A 20,009-nucleotide genomic window follows, 5' to 3' on the forward strand; every position below is an offset into this window, starting at 1 on the left:
CTTATGTCACTTTTATACTCTGGTTTACATTCTGGTTATATATGTGCTGTTATTCTCAGCAATATTGTAACCTCTGGGGTAATTTTGTATTTGATACTTTATTGTTTTAATTTGCTTTTCTTTGATAATTAGTGCAGTGTAATAGTTTCCATGTATGTTAATTAGCTCTTTTTTTTAGTTTTGTGAATTTTATATTGATTTCTTCAGCCTGTTCTTTTATTCAGGTTTTATTGTTTTTCTGAAGGTTTTATATAAGCTCTTTATGTTCTAAATAAATGATTCTATACATTAATATCTTGCTATGGCTTTTTTTCTTTTTAAAAATTTATTTAGGTTTTTTTAGAGACAAGGCCTCACTATGTTGCCCAGCCTGGACTTGAACAAACTCCTGGGCTCATGTGATCCTCCCACCTCAGTCTCCTGAGTAGCTGGGACTGTAGATAGGCCTGTGCCACCGTAACTGGCTATTTTTCTGAGTTTTCTAAGGTTATGTAGAACCTTATATGTATTCTAAGCTTATGTATTCTAAGTTTTTGTGTAGACAAAACTAGTAAGTTCTCATAATTCTTTCTTTGCTTTTTTTTGGTTAGAAACTATCTTTCCTGCTTAGTGATTTGAAACTTACTTTGGTTTTCTTCTAAGTATTTTTAAAATGTTTAAATCATTGATTTATATATTTATTTTAGTAGAATTAAGCATCTGTTTTCAATAAAATGCTTATAGAGTCACCCATTAATGTACTCAGGGTTACTCTTCAGGCCAGGTGAGTGTGCTTACGTCCACAGTTCATTAACAGGTGTATTTGTTTTGTTTGGCTGGCATACCATTTAAAATAACTTTAATTTGAATGCTGAGCTGGGGCAGGTACTCTGCCTGATATTCAGGGATGATCATTTTGCTGCCTATTTATGGCTAGTATCTATTCTTACTGTTGTTTACCACTGGTAGCTGTTCTGATTGGTTGGTATGGTGGTTGGCAACTGTCCTGATTAGACATTTGCTTTAATGACTGTCAGATATTTTGAATATCACCCTTAGAACAAGCCTCAAAACCCCCAGTTTTTCTTATATTAGACTAATTCATAGATTTATGTTTGTGACATCTGGCAGTGGTGTGATGGAAGTAATATTGATTGCTGAAGAAATGTGGGGTTTACTACTTAGTAGTTGTATGACATTCGGTAGTCCGTTTAATTTCTCTGAATTTGTTTCCTCATCTGTTAAAAGGAATAATAATAAGTGTTTCTGCTACTTACTTTAGTAGAGAAATCACATAAAATGTTTTTATAAACTGTAAAGAAATATAAAAATTTAAGACTACAGTATGCCTTTATGTTCTAGAAAATATTTCTCCACCTGTTTATTGTTGTCTAAAGTGATTTTATTGAGGTGTAGGAACCTTTCATTTCATAATTGAATTTAAAAGTCTTAAAGTACAGATACTGCTTTTAAGCCTTAATACTAAATTGGGTTGTTAAAATAAATTTAAATTAAGCTCTGTTCATGTACTTGTATGAATGACTGGATATTGCATCATTTTTTGATTGAGGAGGATATGAAGCAAATGAGAAGACATTGACTCTCTGAATTAGTGGGAGGGATTTATTACCAAAGGGAGGAAAACATAATGAAAGAGAGGTTGTATAAACTTCAGATCTGCACTCTCCACCTTTAACAGTTCAGAGCCAAATTCAGGTTTTACCCTCAGATATTCTTGTCTGCTTCATTAGGTCTGGGATTACCAGTTTCCGTGTCCCTGTACACCCAGCACCTTGAACAGTATCAGCGCAGTGATAGAGCCAGTCAGGTGTATATTTGCTGAATGAACACATAGATTGATGCCCAAATGAGTGAGAATTTTATTTAGTGAAGATTGCCTTTACGTGAAGATACTTTGATAACATAGAATCATAGAGTTGGAATGACCCTTTCAAGTCATTGAGCAAAGCCAGACAGTTCATGAATTAGTATAATATCCCTGGAAAATCCTCCTTTAATCTTGCTGTGGATTTGTCCAGTGACTTTATAGCATTGAAATCAGACAGATCCTAAGACCCTGAAGTACAGTCAGTTTACGTAATTCTGAACATTCTTTAGTAGAGCAGTGAAATATAGGGTACAGGAGCAGAGATAACAAATCAGAGTTAATAGAAAATTAGTGACTTATTGGTTGGAAATAGTAGAATGTTATGAGATAAAAATTCACATCTAGGTAACTAAAAAGGTCTGTACTGAAGTAACTAAACAAGACACAATTTTATGGGCTGATGCTGCTTTTATTAACACCCCAAGCTTTTTAGTCTTTATAGAAAGAGTGGAGGATGAGGACAGACGAGAAAACTTAGGTGCATATGACAGCGCCACCACCTTGCCCACCGTCTGTAGTGGTCCACTGTGATGGCCCTAAACAACACTCCTACCTCCCCCTCCCTCACATTTGGCTGCACACCACTAACTTAGAAAGACTGGGAACATCAGATGAAGGTGTCTCCTTTCTTTTTGTATTGACAAATCTGTACCCATTCATTCATTATTTATGAAGTGCTGTCTGTACGCCAGGCATAGCTCCAAGCATTGTGGATACATCAGTGAACAAAGTGTTCACAAAGCATTCTTGTGGACCCTTTCTATTGCAGTACTGTCCACAAGAAACACAAGCCATATATAATTTTAAATTTTTGAGTAGCCACATTAAAAAAAGTGAAATTAACTTTCATAATATAACAGACATATTAATATAAAACATTAATATTATATAATATGAAATCCCATATTTAATACTTATTATATTAAACACTAACATTTTATATGTTCAACATTAATATATTAATAAAATAATATGTAAATATTTATTGGGTAATCAACATGTAAATTTTAATACAATAGCTTGCATTCTTTTTGTATTAAGCCTTGATCTTTGGTGTATATTTTACATTTGCAGCATATCTGAAATTAGAATACCCACGTTTCAAATGTTTAGGAGCCATGTGTGGTTAATGGTTACTCTATTGGATGGTGTGGCTTTAGAGTATGGTGCTTGCTTTCTCTGCACTGTCAAGTCAGACCATCTAGTCGGAGGTAGAGAATAAATTCCTGGAAGTACCAGAATTTTCAGGTAATTTAGACTCCTTATCTATGGCCAGTAAAGCCTTACATGATCTGGTCCTTGCCTGTCTCTCAGATCTCATCTAGAGCTAGTCTTCTCCTGGTGCATTGAACTTCAGCCTTCTTTATTCAACTCAAATATGGTGAGCTTTTTCTTGAATCAAAGCATTTTCCCCCCTCGGTTTTACTTTTATTGTGCCGAGATATACATAAACAAAATTTGCCATCTTAGCTATTTTTAAGTGTGCAGTTCAGTGGCATTAAATACATTTATAAAGTTGTGCAATTATCCCCATTATCCATTCCCCTCTTTTCATCTTGTAAGACTGAAACTCTGTACCCATTAAGCACTAACTCTCCATTCCCTGCTACTTCAGCCCCTGGTAACCACTATTCTACTGTCTATCTCTATGATTTTGGTAACTCTGAGTATTTCATATAAGCAGGATCATACATTAGTTGTCTTTTTTGTGACTGACTTCATTTAGCGTAATGTACTCAAGCTTCAGCCATGTTGTAGCATGTTGCAGAGCTGCCTTCCCTTTTAAGGCTGTATAAAATTCAATTGTATGTTGCTACCACATTTTACTTATTCATTTGTCTGTCAAATGACATTTGGGTTGCTTCCACTTTTTTAGCCATTGTGGATATTGCTGCTATGAACATGGGTGTACACTCATCACGAGGTGAAACTTGTTCAAAAATACCTCTTTGAGACCCTGCATTTAGTTATTTTGAGTATTTACCCAAAAGTGGAATTGCTGGGTCATAAGGTAATTTTATGTTTAACTTTTAGAGGAATCTTTATACTGTTTTCCACAGAGGCTGTACCATTTTACATTCCCATTAGCTATACACAAAGGTTCCAGTTTCTCTACTTCTTCGCCAACATTTGTTCTTTTTTGTCTTTAGATAATAGCCATCATAATGGGTGTGAAGTGGTATCTTATTATGTTTTTGACTCACATTTCTCTTATGATTAGTGATGTTGAGGATCTTTCCACGTGCCTCTTGGCCATTTGTGTATCTTTGGAGAAATGTCTATACAAGTCCTTTACCCATTTTTGAATTTGATTTTTTTATTGTTAAGTTTTAGGAGTTCTGTATGTTATATTCTGTATGTTAATGTCTTACCAGATATGTAATTTGTAAATATTTTCTCCAATTCTGTGGGTTGTCTTTTTACTCTGTTGATACTGTCTTTGGATGTGCATTTTTTGTTTTTGTTTTTGTTTTTTTTAATTTTTATGAAGTCCAATTTGCCTGTTTTATTCTTATGTTCTCTGCGCCTTTTTGGTCGTATCTGATAAACCATTGCCAAATCTGGTATCATGATGTTTTTGCCCTGTTTTATTTTTTCCCAAGAGTGGTATAGTTTTAGGTCTTATGTTTAGGTCTTTGATCCATTTTCAATTAGTTTTTGTATATGGTGCTAGGTAAGGGTTCAACTTATTCTTTAGCACACGGGTATCCAGTTGTGCCAGCACTGTTTGTTGAAAATACTATTCATTTCCTGTTGAATGTTCTTGACACTCTTGTTGAAAATAATTTGATTATGTATACAAGGGTTATTTCTGGGTTTTCTACTCTGTTCCATCCATCTATCTGTCTGTGTTTATGCCAGTACCACATTGTTTTGATTACTATAGCTTTGTAATAAGTTTTGAAATCAGGAACTATGAGACTTATAGCTTTGTTCTTGTATTTTCAGTATTGTTTTGGCTATTTGGGACCCCTTGAGATTTCATACAAATTTTAGGATAAGTGTTTCTATTTCTGCAATAAACATCACTGGGATTTTGATAGGGATTGTGTTGAATCTGTAGGTTGCTTTGGGTAGCATGGGCAGATAGGTTTTTATTTATTAATGTCTTAAATTTGTTTTTTCAGCAGTGTTTTGTAGTTTTCATTGTACAGATATTTCACCTTGTTGGTGAAATTAATTCCTAAGTATTTTATTCTTTAAAATAAAGAAATTCTATTTCTATTGTAAACAGATTTTTTTTGTAGTTTCCTTTTCAGATTGCTCATTGGTAATGTACAAAAATATAACTGATTTTCATGGGTTGAATTTGTATACTGCTGCTTTGTTGAATTTATTTATTACTTCTAATAGGTTTTTTTGTGGATGCTTTAGAATTTTCTACATATATGATCATATCATCTGTGAACAGAGATAATTTTACTTATTTTTTTTCCAGTTTGGATGCCTTTATTTGGTTTTCTTGCCTAATTGCTCTGGCTAGAACCTCCAGTACTATGTGGAACAGAAGTATTAGGTTGCTGCAAAAGTAACTGCGGTTTTTGCCATTACTTTTGCACCAACCTAATAGCATCCTTGCATTGTTCCTGATCTTTGAGGAAAAGCTTTCAGTCTTAATAGCTTTGAGTATGACGTTTACTTTGGGTTTTTTATATATGGCTTTTACTATGGTGAGATAGTTTCCTTCTATTCATATTAGTTGTGTGTTTTATGAAAAGAAGTTAAATTTAGTCAAATGCTTTTTCTGTTTTCATTTGAAATGATCATGTGTTTTCTTATCCATTCTGTTAAGGTGGTGTATTACATTGTTTGAGTTTGTATGTTGAATCATTCTTGCATTCCACGTATACTTCCCAGTTGGTCATGGTGTATAACCTTTTAAGATCCTGTTGAAGTGGGTGTGCTGTATTTTGTTGAGAATTTTTCTAACAATGTTCATAAGGGATATTAGTCTGTAGTTGTTCTGTAGTGACTTTGTCTGGCTTTGGTATCAGAATAATGCCTCTTAAAATGAGATTGGAAGTGTTCTCTTTGCTTCAGTGTTTTAGAAAATTTGAGAGGTTGAATCAAGATATTTTAATCTTTTTTTTTTCCCCCTTTTTGTGGAATGTATGTTCCCAGATAGCCATTCACATGGCTGGCCCCATTATATCATTTAGGCTTTAGTAAAATGTCTTTTGGGCCTTCTTGAATGTCAGTCTAAAGTAGCTTCTCAGTCATTCTCTATCAGTAGCTCTCTATTATTGTCCTCATAGCAATTTTCAGACATTTTCCTGTGTTATCCTGTTTTCTATCAAATTATCCCGTTGCTTATAGATAGAATATAAGCTTGAGAGCAGTCCCTATCATTTAGAGTTTTTATGGTTAGTTCTATTATGTAGGCATGATTGATTAAGTCTTTGGACATTTGTGCTTAACTAAATCTCTACCCCCTGTCTCCCTGCAGCCCTTCCGTAAGTCAGGGGTTGGGCTGAAATTTCCAAACTTCTAATCACTTGGTTGGTTTTTTTGGAAACCAGCTCCCATCCTGAAGCTATGTAGGCTCCCACTACGAGTCACCCGATCAGTATAAATTCTGGTATGGTTGAAAGGAGCTTATTATGAATGACAAAAGACAACCCCTCTCACTCTTGTGAGAGGGGTGAGAAAACAAAGATAAAATATCTTGATTCAACTTCTCACTCATTCAGTCGATTCCTAGGGTCTTAGGAGATTTTGTGCCAAGAACCTACAAAGACCAAATATTTCTTATGATTTCATAATGTCACACTACCTTACAAGATTGTTTTAAGAATAAATGAGAGAATGCATGCAAAACTCTTAGCACATTGCCTGGTACAGATAGCAGTGGCTCTACTGCTATAGCTGTTAAGATTTTCTTCCCCATCCGTCTCTTCCTTGGCCTTCTCTGCTCTCCCCTTTTTCCTTCCTCTGATAACCTTTGCTTGTGTTTCCATTTTCCTAATCTTTCTCTGACATTTTTTTCTTCTGAGTTCTCAATATTAGGTCAGAAGTCCAGGTCTTGGAAGGGTTAGGAGTGGCACTGGTGTAGGAGCTTCTCGCAGAAGATTCATTTCAAGCCCCCCTCCCTCATTTACTTTCCTTTAGCTGTTGGTTTCATTTTCATCAAGAATCTGAAATATCTCAGGGGAAGTATCTGAATTTACTTTTTCAGAACAGATATTAGCTGTGATAGTGCCCCCCCACCCCCAGTGTTAGAAGATGTGGGAAATAGTGATTCCTTGTATCAGGCTGATTCTTGAGATATGTCCTTTGCTTTAGGAATGATACTGATGACACTGATAATCTTTTTTTTTTTTTTTGAGATGGAGTCTCACTGTGTTGCCCAGGCTGGCATGCAGTGATGTGATCTCGGCTCACCGCAACCTCTGCCTTGAACACTGTCCTACCTCAGCCTCTTGAGTAGCTGGGGTTACAGGTGCATGCCATCACGCCTGGCTAATTTTTGTATTTTTAGTAGAGACAAGGTTTCACCATGTGGGCCAGGCTGGTTTCGAACTCCTGACCTCAAGTGATCTGCTCGCTTCGGCCTCCCAAAGTGTTGGGATTACAACTGTGAGCCACCATGCCCTGCTGATACTGATAATCTTAAAGAGAGAAATTTAATGATCCTTTCATTAGTAAATTGTGTAATAAGAGTAACAAAGCGTATTGTGGGAAGAAGAGGTTCTCGATTATTTACCCCTTTAGCATTTTCCTGGAGGTTTAGTGGTCATTAGAAAGAAGTACTTGTGGCTAGGCATGATGGCTCACACCTATAATCCCAGCACTTTGGGAGGCTGAGGAAGGAGAATTGTTTGAATTGAGAATTGTTTGAAGCAAGGAGTGCAAGACCAGCCCGGGCAACATAGCGAGACCCCCCATCTCTACAAAAGTAAAAATAAGTTAGCCTGTTGGGGTGGCATGTGCCTATAGTTCTAGCTACTCGGAAAGCTGAGGTGGGAGCATGACTTGAGCCCAGGAATTTGAGGCTGCAGTGAGCTATCACCACACCACTGCACTGTAGCCTGGGCAACAGACTGGGGTCTCTTAAAAAACCACACACACACACAGAAAGACATACTTGTTACTAGTGCTCTTTTGTAAGAGTTTATCTAACATGGCATTTTAATTATGATTTAAAAAAATATTTCTTTCCAGTTAACAGAAGATGAAATTGCAACCATTCTTAAATCTACATTGAAAGGACTAGAATATTTGCATTTTATGAGAAAAATACACAGAGATATAAAAGCTGGAAATATTCTCCTCAATACAGAAGGACATGCAAAATTGGCAGATTTTGGAGTGGCTGGTCAGTTAACAGTAAGTTAACTTTAATAATTTTCTAAACACTTGGCTAATTTGTTCAGATTTGATTATAACTAAACTTCAATAACTTTTTGAGGGGGAATGGAAAGAAATGTGTAACTTTAGTTTTTGTGGAGAAAGAACCATAATTGAGCCAAATTTGAGTACTATTTAATTTATAATTTAGGATGATTGAATATGAAAATATATCTTGTAATCAAAATGCTTAAATGTTCTAAAAGGGAAGCTACGTAGCTCATTTCTGTAGCTTTTATCATTATAGCACTATCTTTAATGACTGTGTTTAATGATGGTAGTGGGGATAAGTTACCTGTGGACTCTTGGTTATTTTCAGAATTCAAAATTCCTAAGTATGTCATAACTAGTTGAAATTTTAGCAAAATAGTCAATTTCTGATATAATATGTGGCATTGGAGGTTTCAACATTTTTTAAAAGAATGTTTGGCATACAGATTTCCTTTGTGCTTTTGTAGTAGTATTTATGGCTATGTAACGTTATTGCAGGATACAATGGCAAAACGCAATACTGTAATAGGAACTCCATTTTGGATGGCTCCTGAGGTGATTCAAGAAATAGGCTATAACTGTGTGGCCGACATCTGGTCCCTCGGCATTACTTCCATAGAAATGGCTGAAGGAAAACCTCCTTATGCTGATATACATCCAATGAGGGTAAGAAAATTATGGTTTGCTGAAAATGTTAGCCTTATATAAGTGTTGCAGTTGTTTTGTAATGTCAGTGTAAGTAAATGTAAACTAAATACGTTCATTTAAGTGTATTCTTTTTAAAAATGGTAAAAGTACCTCTTAAAGATTGGTAACTCTTAACTTCTCTTCCATGTTCTTAATTGTGAGAAAAGAACTGAAGGCTTTGTATATCTCTACCATCACTGTTCTCCTCCCCCAAAAATATACCCGTAAAATTTTTGCTTGCTTTTCGGTAGAAGAAAGGGTTGGTAAATCCTCTTTGCTCTTCAGTTTATTGTTTTCTCGATTGTGGTAGTGAAAGAGTTTGAAGTAATCATTTCTCACTTTTTTACCCACTCTGTAATTTATACCTTACTGTGTTTTTTTTTCTGCCCTTTTTCTTCTTTGGTCTGAGGATGGTATTAAGCAATCCTAATTTCTAATATTACTATGCACATGTAAAGGAATTCGGCTAATTTTTTTAAATGAATGCTTATTAAGAAGATGGAATTCCTTTTTTGAACATCATTATATGCTTCTGTGACCTGTGCAGGATAATTTTTGAGTTTGAAATATATATCTTGCATATTCAAATCTAATTGCCTATGTTTCAGGATTTGTGATGATATACTTTTTAGGTTTATTACTATGTGAATCATATAGATAAGTTCATCATCATAGATAAGTACATTTATCTTTGTATACTTATTGCCCTCTAGTGGCTGTAGTTATCTCAATAAGGATGTAGGAATGAGGGGAAGAGTGTACATATGTGTGTATTTGTAGAAAAGAGAAGATAATGTCATGGTGGCTGGAGGAATGTGAAGTAAATAGATAGGAAGAGGAAGAATGCATTATTTTAGAATATCTGAAGAAGAATAAATTGGAATTACATCTGATAATATAATGCTATTGTGGCTTCAATTTCGATAATACAGGTAACAGTGTATTATACAGAAAATATTTGAAAATCTGTCTGCTGTATTGAAACATTTTAAAGAGAGATTAATTATTATTATTTTTCTTTTGAGACAGGGTCTCACTCTGTCACCTAGCCTGGAGTGTAGTAGTGTGATCATAGCTCACTCGAGCCTTGACCTCCTAGGCTCAGGTCATCTTCCCACCTCAGCCTGCAGAGTAGCTGGGGCTATAGGTATGCACCACCATGACCAACTAATTTTTTGTAGAGACAGGGCGTCGCCATGTTGCCCAGGCTGGTTTCCGACTCCTAGGCTCAAGTGATCTGCCCATCTCGGCCTCCCAAAGTGCTGAGATAACAGGAGTGTGCTCAACCTAGAATTCTTTGAGTAATATACAATAAGTATATTAAGTAGTATACTTATTGTTTACTACTTATGTATACTTATTGTATATAAGTATACATAAGTAGTATACAATATGTACCATCTTCCTCTTCCTTGTGTATATAAATTCCTTTTGGTAAATGAAAAATAAAAATAGCATCGATTGTTTGAAAATAACATGAAAAATAACAAGGTCAGCATAAAAAGAGGAACACAAAGTCTTTCTTTCATCTCTGATCATTAGTTATCTGCAGTTCTTTTTTGTTAGGATGTTTGTAGGGTGATCCTCAAAGTAGGCGTATTTCAGTTTGAATCAGTGAGTTTTACTAAATTACCCAAGGCAACCTAGGTAACTTCAAGAGTTGGGATTTAACCTAGGACTTCCATTATTACTATTCTGCTTCTTCCCTGTGTAAATCTTATTTTTCCAACCAAATAGTTCAACTTGTTAAATTTGATCCTGTGCTCAAGATAGCAGAGAATTGTAATATGTGGCCTCTCCCTTTAAGGATCTTATAATATTACCTGAGAGTTTGAATGAATACATTATACATTATTAAAAATATACCTGAAAATAGTATTTCTCTTAGGAAAAAAAAAAAAAATATATATATATATATATATAGAGAGAGAGAGAGAGAGAGAGAGAGAGAGAGCAAACTTCCTAGGATGTCTTGCTCACTTTTTTTTTTTTTTTTTTAATCTAAATCCTACCAATTTTTCAAGTCCCAGCTTGGATTTTATGCCTGTATAGAGCCATTCTTGACAGCTATCGCCCAAGTAAATTTCTCTTTTTCCTCATATTTTGTATATAGGCAATTTCTTGACAGTCCAGTTCTTTGGACAGTTAATCAAGTGTTGTCTTGTGCATTTCCAAACGTAATATAGTTTATTTTCTATTTAAATGATATCATTATTTAACTTTTCTTGTGTTTGTGAGCTGTCTTACAAATTAGAGTATTGAACTGCAAGTATTGGAAGCTGTTAAGATCATGTAACAGATACAGTTTTATCACTGGTAACAAATACTACCTTCTGTTTTCCTTGAAATGACAGGTTCACTTGGTTCATTTTTGAGAAAATGTCTGTCAGATACCCAAGTCTGTAACCTTAGTTTTCTGTTAGTTATTCTTCAAATAAAAATGATGTTCCTTGAAAAGAGCCTTGTAGTTTATTTAGCTTCCAGCTCAGTCACACAACTGCTTTTTTTCAGATTATTATTGTTCTTTGATATGTGGGGAAGTGCTTTATTTTCCATTTTGTCAATGTAGAATATTAAAAAAATACATATTCAAGTATAGAAATTTAAAAAATTAATAACCTTTACTGTTTCATCAAGATTTACAGTAGTTTGGTGGGGGCTATAGTGAGGGCAATGAAAGAAAGAGCTGTCCAATAGAGAAAACAAGTTGTTGAGGGCCCAGCTAAAATTGATAATTGAGAAATTATGGTGTAATTAATCCTAGTTTGTGGGCCTTCCTGTGGTAGTGTGCTCTGCTGTGCAGTAGAGTGCATTATGGCTTTGATATGGAGGGTTTGGGTTTTAATGAATGAGTGTCTTGGAAGGATGGGGCTTCAGGGAATTTAAGGATGCTGCTGAGAGACAGTTCAGGAGTTACTAACAGAGCACAGTCTGGAAAGAAAAGAAAGAGTGTAAGGAAATGGGGGGATCGAAGAATAGATAGTGTTCTCCATGCTTGCTGCATAGGAGTCATCTGGGGAGCCCTACCCTGAACAGATTAAATCTGAAATCTCAGGATGTTATAGAGGAGATAAAATGGTAGTTAAGATATGAGAAAGCTGGGAGGATATGAGACTATGGTAAGTGAGTGAAATACTGAAGTTTTCTTTTTTAGCCAACATTTTTTTGTACTGTAGTAACTTTGTGAAATAAATATTTTATCCTCCATTGGGTAGATTGGATGAAATGGATAAGATTATGTTATTTGTTAAGATGATATAACTTGTTAGTGGCAGAGCTGAGATATGAACTCAGTTTTATGGGTGTTTTTGCCTAGACACCAAAGAAATATCCTCTGCATTAATATTCCAACTCTGTACAAGTGGAGGAGCAGCTAACAAAAATAAGACAAGTTTTCCAGAGTAGCATAAAATATGGACAGATTTCAATTTTTTTTTTTTTTTTTTTGAGACAGAGTCTGGCTCTGTCTCCCAGGCTGGAGTGCAGTGGCCGGATCTCAACTCACTGCAAGGTCCGCCTCCCGAGTTTACACCATTCTCCTGCCTCAGCCTCCGGAGTAGCTGGGACTACAGGCGCCCGCCACCTCGCCCGGCTAGTTTTTTGTATTTTTAGTAGAGATGGGGTTTCACCATGTTAGCCAGGATGGTCTCGATCTCCTGACCTCGTGATCCGCCCGTCTCGGCCTCCCAAAGTGCTGGGATTACAGGCTTGAGCCACCGCGCCCGGCCAGATTTCAATTTTTAATGTTTTGTTTTCCAGCCATTTTTTGGTAGCCATATAGGCTAATGATATAATCAGTAATCTACAAAGTTGCCACAATGAGACAAAGATATGATTGACACGAAGACCCCACAACTGATACAGTAGTCTTTTGTAGTTCTCCTTGTGGAGATCCTTCACCTCCTTGGTTAGGTGTATTCCTAGATTTTTTTTTTGGTAGGTATTGTAAATGTCATTGCATTCTTGACTTGGCTCTCAGCTTGAACATTATTAGTGTATAGAAGTGCTACTGATTTTTGTACATTGAGTTTATATCCTGAGACTGCTGAAGTCATTTATCAGGCCTAGGAGTCTTTTGACAGAATCTTTAGGATTTTCTAGTATACAATTATGTTGTCAGTGAAGAGAGATAATTTGACTTCTTTTTTTCCTATTTGTATGTCTTTTATTTCTTTCTCTTGCCTCATTGCTCTGGCTAGGACTTCCAGTAACATAATGGATAGGAATGGTGAGAGTGGACATCTTTGTCTTGTTCCAGTTCTTAAGGGAATGCATCTAGCATTTGCCCTTTCAGTATGATGTTGGCTGTGAGTTTGTAATAGATAACTCTTATTATGTTAAGGTATGTTCCTTTGATGACAAGTTTGTTGTGGATTTTTATAATGAAGGGGTATAGGATTTTATCAAAAACCTTTTCTGTGTCTATTGAGATAATTATATGGTTTTTGTTTTTAATTCTCCTTATGTGGTAAATCACATTTACTGACTTGCATATGTTGAATCGTCCTTACATCCTAAGAATAAAGCCCACTTGATTGTGGTGAATTAATTTTTTGATGTGCTGCTGGATTTGGTTTGCTCATATATATATATATTTTCTTGAGACAGGCTTACTTTGTCACCCAGACTCGGGTGCAGTGGTGCAGCCATGGCTCACTGCAGCCTTGACATCACAGACTCAAGTGATCTTCCGGTCTCAGCCTTCTGAGTAGCTAGGACTACAAGCATGTGCCACTGTACCTGGCTAATTAAAAAAATTTTTTTGGAGAGATGGGATCTCAATATATTGCCCAGGCTGGTGTCAAACTCCTGAGCTCCAGTGATCCTTCTGCCTTAGCCTCCCAAAATGCTGGGATTATAGATGTGAGCCATTCCACCTAGCTCAGTGTGTTAGTATTTTGTTGAGGAAGTTTGTGTCTTATGTTCATCAGGGATATTGGCTTGTAATTTTCTTTTTTTGTTATATCTTTGCCAGATTTTGATATCAGGATGATACTGGCTTTATGGAATGAGTTAGGGAGGAGGCCCTCCTCTTTGATTGTGATGGTTTCATTAGTACTGGTAGAATTCTGCTGTGAATCTCTCTTTTCGGGGGCTTTTATTCATTGGTAGGTGTTTAATTTCTGATTCAATCTTGTTACTTGTTGGTCTCTTCAGGATTTTTGTTTCTTCCTAGTTCAATCTTGGAGGTTGCGTGTTTTCAGGAATTAAGGTTCCTGAAATTTCAGGTTCCATTTTCTCTAGATTTTCTACTTTGTATGTATTGAAATGTTCATAGTAGCCTCTGAGCATTTGCTGTATTTCTGTGGGTTTTGTTGTGATGTCACCTTTGTTATTTCTGATTGTGCCTATTTGGATCTTCTCTCTTTCCTTTTTTTGATTGTAGCTAGCAGTCTCTGTCAGTTTTATTCATCCTTTCAAAAACACAACTTTTTGTTTCATTGATCTTTTGTATGGTTTTTTGTTCTCAATTTCATTTAGTTCTACTCTGACTTTACTTATTTATTTCCTTCTCCTAGCTTTGGGTTTAGTTTTTTCTTGTTTTTTTCGTTCCTTTAGGTGTGAGGTTAGATTGTCAATTTAAGATCCATTTACTTGGTGCAGGCATTTAGCACTCTAAACTTTCCTCTTAACACTACTTTTGCTGTACCCCAGAGGTTTTGGTATGTTGTGTCTCTGTTTTCATTTTTTTCAAAGAACTTTTTGATTTATGCCTTAATTTCATTGTTTACCCAAAAGTCATTCAGGAGCATGTTGTTTAGTTTTCATGTATTTATGTGGTTTTGAGAGTTCCTCTTGGTGTTGGTTTCTATTTTTATTCTATTGTGGTCTGAGAAGATGCCTGGTATGATTTTGATTTGTTTGAATTTTTTGAGACTTGCTTTAGGATTGAGCATGTGGTCAATCTTTGAGTATGTTCTATGTTCATATGAGAAGAATGTATATTCTGTGGTTGTTTGGTAGAGTATTCTGTAGATGTCTATCAGGTTCAGTTGGTCAAGCATTAAATTTAAGTCCAGAATTTCTTTGTTAGTTTCTGCCTTGATGATCAGTCTAATGCTGTCAGTGGGGTGTTGAAGTCTCCCACTGTTATTGTGTGGCTGTCAACATCTTTTCTTATGTCTAAAAGTAATTGTTTTCATAAATCTGGGTGCTCCAGTGTTGAGTGTATATATATTTAGGATAGTTAAGTCTTCTTGCATAATTGAACCCTTTTAAAAAATTATATAATGCTCTTTTTTGTCTTTTTTTACTGTTGTTGGTTTAAAGTCTGTTTTATCTAATATAAAACGTCTCTCGTCTTTGTTTTCCGTTTACCTGATCTTTCTCCATTCGTTTACTATGAGTATGGGTGTTGTTACTTGTGAGATGGTTCTCTTGCAGATAAAAGAAAGATGGATTTTGTTTGTTTTTTCCAGTTTGCCACTGTATGTCTTTTAAGTGGGCCACTTAGGCCCATTATATTCAAGGTTAATATTGATATGTGAGGTTTCGTTCCCGTCATAGGGTTGTTAGCTAGTTGCTTTGTAGTCTCGATTGTATAGTTACTTTATAGAGTCTGTGGGTTATATGTTTTATGTGTGCTTTTGTATTAGTAAATGTCATTCTTTTGTTTCCATGTTTAGACCTCCCTTAAGCATCTCTTGAAGGGCTGGTCTAGCAGTGACAAATTTGCTTAGTAATTGCTTGTCTGGGAAATACATTGTGTTTTCTTCATTTATGAAGCTTAGTTTGGCAAGATATGAAATTCTTGGCTGGAATTTCTTTTAAGAATGCTCAAAATTGGCCCCTAATCTTGTCTGGTTTGTAGGATTTCTGCTGAGAAGTTTACTGTTAGTCTGATGGGTTTCCCTTTAGAGCAGGGGTCCCCCAACCCCTGGACCACAGACTGGTACCGGCCATGGACTGTTAGGAACCGGGTCACATAGCTGGAGGTGGGCGGTGGGCGATCAAGAATTACAACCTAAGCTCCGCCTCCTCTCAGATCATCAGTGACATTGGATTCTCTTAGGAGCATGAGCCCTTTTGTGAACTGCACGTGCAAGGGATCTGGGTTGCGCAGTCTTTATGAGACTCTAATGCCTGATGAACTGAGGTAGAACAGTTTCATCCCTAAACCATCCCCTCCAGCCCCATCTGTGGAAAACTTGTCATCCATGAAACCAGTCCCTGGTGCCAAAAAGTTTGGAGACTGCTGCTTTGCAGTTCATATGACACTTTTCTCTAACTGCCTTTAAGGTTTTTTCTTTTGGGTGACCTTGGATGGTCTGATGACTATGTGCCCAGGGAATAGTCATTTTGTGTAGTATCTTGTAGGAGTTATCTGGATTTCTTGTATATCTATCTGCATGTTGACCCCTCTAGCAAAATTGTGGAAATTTTTTCTGAATTATATCTATCCTCAAATATGTTTTCCAAGTTGCTCACTCTCTCTTCTCTCTCAGGAATGCCACTAAGTCACATATTTGGTCATTTTATATAATCTTATATATCTTGAAGGCTTTTTTCATTTTTAAAAATTATTTTTATTTTTATCTGACTGGGTTGATTTGAAGAACTGATCTTCAATCTCAGAAATTCTTTCTTTTGCTTGGTCTAGTCTGTTGTGAAGGCTTCCAACTATATTTTGAAATTCCTCTAGTGAATTTTTCAGTTCCAGAGGTTCTGTTTGGTTCTTTCTTAAAATAACTATACTGTCCTTCAAATCTTAGATTGTTCTTCTGTTTCCCTTGTGTTGGATTTCAGCTTTCTCTTGGATCTTGTTAAGTTTCTTTGACATCCATATTCTGAGTTCTGTATCTGTTATTTCATACATTTCATTCTGGTTAGGATTCATTGGGAGCTAGTGGGATCTTTTGGAGTACAAATAATTCTTTTTTTTTGAGACAGAGTCTCACTCTGTCACCCAGGCTGGAGTGCAGTGGCCGGATCTCAGCTCGCTGCAAGCTCTGCCTCCCAGGTTCACACCATTCTCCTGCCTCAGCCTCCCGAGTAGCTGGGACTATAGGCGCCCACCACCATGCCTGGCTAATTTTTTGTATTTTTAGTGGAGATGGGGTTTCACCGTGTTGGCCAGGATGGTCTCTATCTCCTGACCTCGTGATCCACTTGCCTTGGCCTCCCAAAGTGCTGGGATTACAGGCATGAGCCACCACGCCCGGCCCGAGTCCCTGCTTTTTATTCTTTTAGGTATATACCCAGAAGTGGAATTGCTGGATCGTATGATAATTTCATGCTTACTTTTTTGAGGAACCACCATACTGTTTTTCCATAGCTCAGCCATTTTTAAATAGACATACAGATAAGATGGCTTATAAAATGCATAATATTTAAATGTATTCAGATATTTATGGAACTCATGACATGCAAGAAAATCACATCTTTAGGTTGAATCACATTTGCATCATTTCAGGAAGCTAGCTGACTTATTTGTTTAAAGATCTTTACAGAAAAAGATAACATGTATTTTTAATATAACAATTCTTGTAGTGGGAGAGTTCTTTCTCATATATAGTGTAATGTAGTGTAGTGTTATGAACAGTCTTGGCATGTTTGATATAAAATCTGTACAATGCTTTATTTTCCACAAGGCTTGTTCATTTGAACTACTTTTATTCATGAAGCACTTAATGTATATTTTTCTTTACTTGTTAAAACATTTGGCCGTTTTAAGAAGCTTGACCTAAACTCTGTGCTTTTGAAACAGTGAAGGCTACATGTATCATGCCACAATTCTTTGACTGCTGTCAACGTGTGTTTGAAAGTTTATTCTAATAATTTAATTTCATATTAAAATTAATGACAGTTTTCTCTTTTGTTGTTTATAAATGTGTGTTTGAAATGTAGTTACCATTCCCAACAGGAACTTTTGGTAACACATTTAATAGAAATTTATGAGATAAACATTAGGCATGACAAAGAAAACAAAAAAAACAGCCTTCTTCTAATAGTAAAACAAATATGTGAGGCAAAGAAACGGAAAACATGAATTATTCTCTTGCTTTTGAATATTTCATGGGTTTTCTTTTGAGATATTAGTAGAAAATGCCTCATAGTCTCTTCTAGTAGCTTTTTATTTGAAGCGAAGGGTTTTTAGACTTGACCTTTTGCCTGCTGTAATTATTTGGAAACTGTGATCTCTTCATTTGTTTACATTATTCTTTAAACTATAGTATAAATGTGTTAAGTTTGATATATAGAATACTTTGACCTTTTTTTGCCTCAAAAAAGGAAAATGAATTTGTTGATTTTTCATATCCACAAATCTAGCCCTATGATTTTGTCTTTTTTAAATTCGCTTTCTCCAGGCTGATCCAGTTCTAAATTCCATTTTTGTATCCCATTATGAAGACGTTTTCTCATTTTTTCTGATTCATCACAAGTTGAACATTTTATTGAGTTTATAAATATGTGTATGAGTCTTTTAGTGGTATTTTATATATTATATTATTTAAACAACTGAATGTAACAATATAATATTTACAATTTGTGGGGTTAAATTTACAAAATAATTATTTGGTTGTCCTTTTGTGTATATTTTCTTTATGCATGTCATCTCTTTATTTCCCAGATAGTTTGACACATAAGCACTGTATGTTAAAATAACATAACTTGGATGACATGTAGCAGTAAATGTACAAAATAAATTTTTAGTTGCCATTTTTCATATGTATTTTCTCCCCAAGTGTCTCTTTTGGAGGAAGTGAGAGTTCCTTGTAGATGAATTACATAATTTCATGCTGAATTTAAAAGAAATAAATTGTGGCCGGGCACAGTGGCTCACGCCTGTAATCCCAGCACTTTGGGAGGCCAAGGTGGGCGGATCATGAAGTCAGGAGATCGAGACCATCTTGGCTAACACAGTGAAACCCCATCTCTACTAAAAATACAAAAAATTAGCCAGGCATGGTGGTGGGCACTTACAGTCCCAGCTACTCGGGAGGCTGAAGCAGGAGAATGGCGTGAACCCGGGAGGCGGAGCTTGCAGTGAGCCGAGATTGTGCCACTGCACTCCAGCCTGGGCAGCAGAGCGAGACTCTGTCTCGAAAAAAAAATAAATAAATAAAATAAAATAAAATAAATTAAAAATAAAAGAAATAAATTGTTAAAATGAATACTTAAAACATAAACTCCAAACCTATGTATATTTATTTTAATATTTGGAATGTAACATAGGATTCTACATATTTAGCAGTTTGTGTGGCATTGATAATTATAGTATACATTTACTGAACTCATTTTGTATCACTACTGTTGTTCTAAGTATTTTTTGGATGGTGTTAATAAATTGTTTTTTATTTCTTTTTTTAAAATTTGAAATTATTGAGATGAATTTCATATAAAACAAAATTAACTATTCTAAAGTGAACAGTTCAGTGGCAGTCAGAACTCTTAACTAGTTCTAAAACATTTTTTTCACTCTAAAATATAGCCGGGTACTTCTTAAGCATTTTATCCCCATTTTCCACCACCCCACCCGCCCCTCCCCATCCCTCCGATCCTGGCAACCACCAGTTTTCATTCTGTCTTTATGGATGTATATATTTTATCTAAATGGAATCGTGTAATATGTGACCCTTGTGTCTGGCTTCTTTCACTTAGCATAATGTTTTCGAGGTTCATTTATGTTGTAGCACGTATTTTATTTCTTTATATGGTTGTGTTCTGAGTATTTTTTGTATACTAACTTGATTCTCACATCAAACCCTATTTTGTGGGTGTTATTACTATATCTACAGCTTACAGATGATAAAAGTAAGGCATAAAGAGAATAAAGAACTAGTAATTGGTAGAACCAGGATTAGAACCCAGACACTGGACTTTATATCCTGGTCTTGTGACCTAGATGTAAAATTGTGTTTTATTTATCCTTGTATAAAGTAAGTCCTAAGTATGACTGAACAAAATTGAAAAGGGAATTATATAACATTGAGGCAACTGGAAAAGTATAGGTTGAATAGCTGAGTGCCTGGGCTATGAGAATATTTAGAAGCCATAACCAAACTATGTAATACCAAATATTAAATATAGATATTATCTTTCTGATATTTTTGGTATTTTTGGAACTAAATACCACTCAAAGTCAGTAAATAAGCCTTTTTTTTTTTTTTTTTTT

General features: G+C 35.6%; 1 protein-coding gene across 1 annotated transcript in view; it reads left to right on the forward strand.

Moving 5' to 3' along the window:
• The window catches only part of STK3 (serine/threonine kinase 3), a gene marked incomplete at its 5' end in the record, with an annotated part of 303,446 nt that overhangs the window by 50,465 nt on the left and 232,972 nt on the right, over positions 1 to 20,009 (forward strand). Inside the window, 2 exons of the mRNA XM_011952746.1 lie at positions 8,030 to 8,194; positions 8,705 to 8,872. Of these exons, the coding sequence (XP_011808136.1) occupies positions 8,030 to 8,194; positions 8,705 to 8,872 (333 nt within the window). The remainder of the gene's footprint in view (positions 1 to 8,029; positions 8,195 to 8,704; positions 8,873 to 20,009) is intronic.

Source organism: Colobus angolensis, unplaced genomic scaffold (genome assembly GCF_000951035.1).
Source record: "Colobus angolensis palliatus isolate OR3802 unplaced genomic scaffold, Cang.pa_1.0 Scaffold349, whole genome shotgun sequence".
NCBI classification, from domain to species: domain Eukaryota; kingdom Metazoa; phylum Chordata; class Mammalia; order Primates; family Cercopithecidae; genus Colobus; species Colobus angolensis.